This window comes from Phalaenopsis equestris, unplaced genomic scaffold (genome assembly GCF_001263595.1).
Source record: "Phalaenopsis equestris unplaced genomic scaffold, ASM126359v1 Scaffold000278, whole genome shotgun sequence".
In the NCBI taxonomy this organism is placed as follows: domain Eukaryota; kingdom Viridiplantae; phylum Streptophyta; class Magnoliopsida; order Asparagales; family Orchidaceae; genus Phalaenopsis; species Phalaenopsis equestris.
The window spans coordinates 442,373-446,386 of NW_018164720.1; the positions used below are offsets into that span (position 1 = coordinate 442,373).

Consider the following 4,014-nt stretch of genomic DNA (forward strand, 5'->3'; position numbering starts at 1 on the left):
TTTGGTCTAAGTCCCGGGAGCATCACACTCGCTTTTACAGGGAAAGTCTTTCTCTCCCTCTCTCCTTCTCTCTTACACTCTCTCTCTCACTCGTTGCGCATGAAAATAAATCTAGATTTAACATCCTAAAAGTTGATTCCCTTCCCATAATGAAAAAAAATATCACTTTTAAAAAAATAATGATGGTGATAGTTTAGTTTTTATGTGATGTTAAAATTTTGAGCAACACAAGTAAATATGAAGGTTTAGTGTAGAATATGTAAATATATAAAAAATGTGTGGCATGCATGTAAATAGCCCATTCCTTTAAAATATTTTTGAAAAAAAAATACATGAGGTTAAATTTATCATATATATCCTTAATTTTGTGCTTCATATGCTATCGTTGAACACAATTAAATATTTAAATAATAATTAAATTTAAAAGAAAATATAATCCAAGTATTAGATAAATACATCTTCTACTTACCATTTTTCGGGTCGATGCTAAAAAAAAAATTCCTTCAAACAATGTCTCTGAGAATTTTGACTCTCTATAACGGTCCACATTGCCTCCACTTCTCTATAAATTCCCGGACTCCTCCTTCTTCCCCTTCACATAACCAGAAGAAGAGCAAAATGCGTTGCCGGTACACTTTCTTATCCTTATTTAGCCCTTCAGCTTTTCTCTCCAATGTCGACAGCCGCTTCCTTTCTCCTTGTCCCGCCTCCTCCACTTCCCTCCTCTTACAGGAAATTGACCCAAAAACCGGTTCTGCTGGCCAACAGAGAAATTACTCTGTTCAAGTTGCTGGGAATTTTTCCGAACAGCTTGTGGGCGATGTTTTGGTGAAGCGGAGAAGCGTGGCTGGGGTCGACCAGGAAGAGCTTCTGGACCCGGAGAAGCTCGCTGAGCCTGATAGCCTCTTCTCTGAGTTAAATGGGGTGAGAATCCATCATAAAATATGCCATCTTGATGCCGACGAAGAGGAAAAGGAGGGAGCTTTTCGAGGCAAGTTTGGATTGCCGATGATCTTATTGCATGGTTTTGGGGCGTCGGTTTTCTCTTGGGCTAAAATAATGAAGCCTCTGGCTCGGTTGATCGGCTCAAAGGTTCTGGCTTTTGATAGACCGGCATTTGGTCTGACATCAAGAACTAGCAATATTAAGAACCGGGAATTTGTTGCTGGTGAGGAAAAGCCATTGAATCCATACTCAACGGCTTTCTCTGTGCGGGCTACACTTTCCTTCGTAGATATGTTGGGAGCAGGGAAAGCTATTTTGATGGGGTATGTATGCATTACTTATTCTACAGTCAATTTTTTGAATTATTTTTTAAAGCTTTTCTTATAGTTAACAAATTCAATTTGATAGCAGGCACTCTGCTGGTTGTTTGGTAGCAGTGAACACATACTTTGAATCTCCTGAGAAAGTTGCTGCATTGATTTTGGTTGCTCCGGCAATCTTTGCACCCCTTATCATGAAGAGAGAAGCGAAGGGTGGTGCAGTGGAGAAGATGAAGAAGGATGGGGATGGTGATTTAGATTTGGGTGAATTTGAGAATCCTTCTACCAGGATTTGGCGTGGTTTTTGCAAGTTTTGGGGGATTATTGCAGGATTTATACTTCAAATTTTAAGTGGAATGGCTGGTATGGTCAGTTCATTATTTGCTAAGCTTGTGGTTGCTGTCTTAAGATCAGCATTTGCTATCATGCTGGTGAGTTCAATATTTCATTAAATTGCTGCTCTTTAATAATCTTCAGATTTTGACTTACTGAAATTGAGATTTGTTAATGTAATTTATCTGCAAGATAAAATATTATGCCCAACGCAAGGTTGAAAATGACTTTGGTAGGTGATAGCATAAACATCAAACGTTCATTAGTCAGTATCTGAGGCGTGTAAGTTTTATGCTATTTGGGCTTGGAGTCATTATCATGGTTGCACGATGGGAGATAATAGAACTCAGAAGCTTTTAACAATGAAAACTTTTGAAACATTAGTAATTTAATTCATTGGCTTTTATATTTTCGATAATAGCTCTTACTTGAAATCATTAACATTCTCATTGAATGAATACTTTTCAATGGTTTCTCCTAAGATTTATGGCAAAACACTACTTCTGGAGTCATTTATACCATTTTTATGAACCTGACCTCTTCATTTGAAGAATAAAAACAAGTTTTTTTTAATCATTTATTTTTTATATATTCATTATTTTTTTTTTTCAAAAGCAGACCTTACACTTTTGAATATCGGTTCAAATCATGTTGTTCTGATACATGGTTGTTATTCAGGTGAGGGTAATCATGGATAAATTTGGCTTATTAACTATCCGAAAATCATGGTATGATGCAAGCCAAATTACTGATGATGTAATAAAAGGCTACACAATGGTAATTTTTATTTTACAAATCATTTATCCTTTTTATGTCAAGTTGTTATATGATGAGATTATAATATATGCATGTTGTCTCTCATATTAATATCACCTATCCTTTGACAGCCATTGAGAGCTAAAGGTTGGGATAGTGCCCTTCTGGAGTTTGCGATAGCTATGTTAATCGGTTCTGCTTCAAAACCAAAGCCAAAGCCTTCCTTTTCAAAGAGGCTTTCTGAGATCAAATGTCCAGGTAAAAACTAATTTTTTTTTTGCAGGCATGCTTTATTTAAATCATAATTGAAATAGTGAAATCCTAAAATTCTAAATACTGAATTTTAGTTTTAGTGTATTATGATTTTGTTGGATTTCCATTTGGTTGCAAAATAAAATAGAAATGTCAGAACTATGATGGTAATTATATAAGAACCATATTTAAGAGTTATAATTACATGAAGTTTTGTTCTCCCAGGAGGTTTTTTTTATGGTCTAACATTTGATGGTCTTATTTAATCCTGATTAGTTGTGAAAAGTTAACCCTGGTGAAATGAATGCAGATATTTCTATGATATTTTAATAAAAAATGGTTGATATGAAGCAAAATCTTGTGCTACTTGCGCAGTTAATGCGTTCATGATGAGAAAAGGATAAGTTGCCAGAGTCAATACTTTACATAGCTGTTGCTCTTCAAAGCTCTTCCTGCCTTTACCCATAACTCAGACATTATTTTTTTCTATAAATAACCTTTAAAGTCTAAACAGTAACTATCTCAAACTGTTTCAAGGCATGTTGTGCTCCTCCATAAATTTTGCTCATTTATTCTCTGCCACTGTGATATTATATAACTCATATTTATTTCTCCTTCTTTTTCTTATTTTTAGTATTGATTGTCACCGGTGACACGGACCTCCTTGTTCCTTCTTGGAATGCTCGGAGGTTAGCGCAGGCCATACCTGGTTCCACACTTGAAATCATCAGAAAGTGTGGACACCTACCACATGAAGAAAAGCCAGAAGAATTCCTCTCAGCAATTGAAAATTTTTTGTACAGAACTTTTGGTGCCAGAGAAAGACAGTTTACAGAGGTGACAGCATGAGGAACAGCAATTCTAGTGAAGAAAGTTTGCTGCAATTATGAAGGCAGAACATGTAAAGAAGACTCCCTATGGCTAATAGCATTTATTTTTTTCCCATTCACCTCAATTATGAAGATAAAATATCTGAAGAGGTCATTTATTTCTTCTCATACCACCCAACGACTTCTTGCTTGAAAGTAATATAAACAAGTATATCTTGTGGGGATGGCTGGCTTTGGTCCTGTATTCTTTGCGTTTGTTCTGGTTACTCTTCTATGGATGAGAGAGACATTATTATTTTGTAATCTCTTTTCTATAGTTGAACTACAATGTACTCTTCCTTTCATTAATTTCATTCCCATTAAATATTAAATATATATATATCAAGTTGTACAAACATGCATTATGATTCCCAATGAATTGTTTCTTTAGTCTGTTTGGATTGGGTTCTGCCGACAGAGAAATGTTTGCAATTGTATCTTTGGAATTGTTGGGATAAAAAATTTCCATTTTTTGGAATTTATGTATGATGATAAAGAAGAATAGAGGTTGATCAAATTTCAGCATGCATTGGAGACAA

The 4,014-nt window shown here is 35.3% G+C and overlaps 1 protein-coding gene across 1 annotated transcript; it reads left to right on the forward strand.

Moving 5' to 3' along the window:
* Nucleotides 1-494: 494 nt before the first annotated feature.
* LOC110024909 lies at nucleotides 495-3,790 on the forward strand. Its single transcript, XM_020725102.1, has 5 exons — nucleotides 495-1,268; nucleotides 1,357-1,696; nucleotides 2,277-2,375; nucleotides 2,486-2,612; nucleotides 3,241-3,790. Exons 1-5 carry the CDS (start codon nucleotides 511-513, stop codon nucleotides 3,453-3,455), a joined length of 1,539 nt encoding a protein of 512 aa, XP_020580761.1. The 5' UTR covers nucleotides 495-510; the 3' UTR covers nucleotides 3,456-3,790.
* The last annotated feature ends 224 nt before the right edge of the window (nucleotides 3,791-4,014 follow it).

Excerpts from the sequence above, each read along its gene's own strand:
- LOC110024909 (XM_020725102.1), top strand. The coding sequence starts at position 511 with ATGTCTCTGAGAATTTTGACTCTCTATAACGGTCCACATTGCCTCCAC. Across the intron at positions 2,376-2,485 it reads TAATAAAAGGCTACACAATG|CCATTGAGAGCTAAAGGTTG; the intron begins GTAATTTTTATT and ends ATCCTTTGACAG. Across the intron at positions 2,613-3,240 it reads TTCTGAGATCAAATGTCCAG|TATTGATTGTCACCGGTGAC; the intron begins GTAAAAACTAAT and ends TCTTATTTTTAG.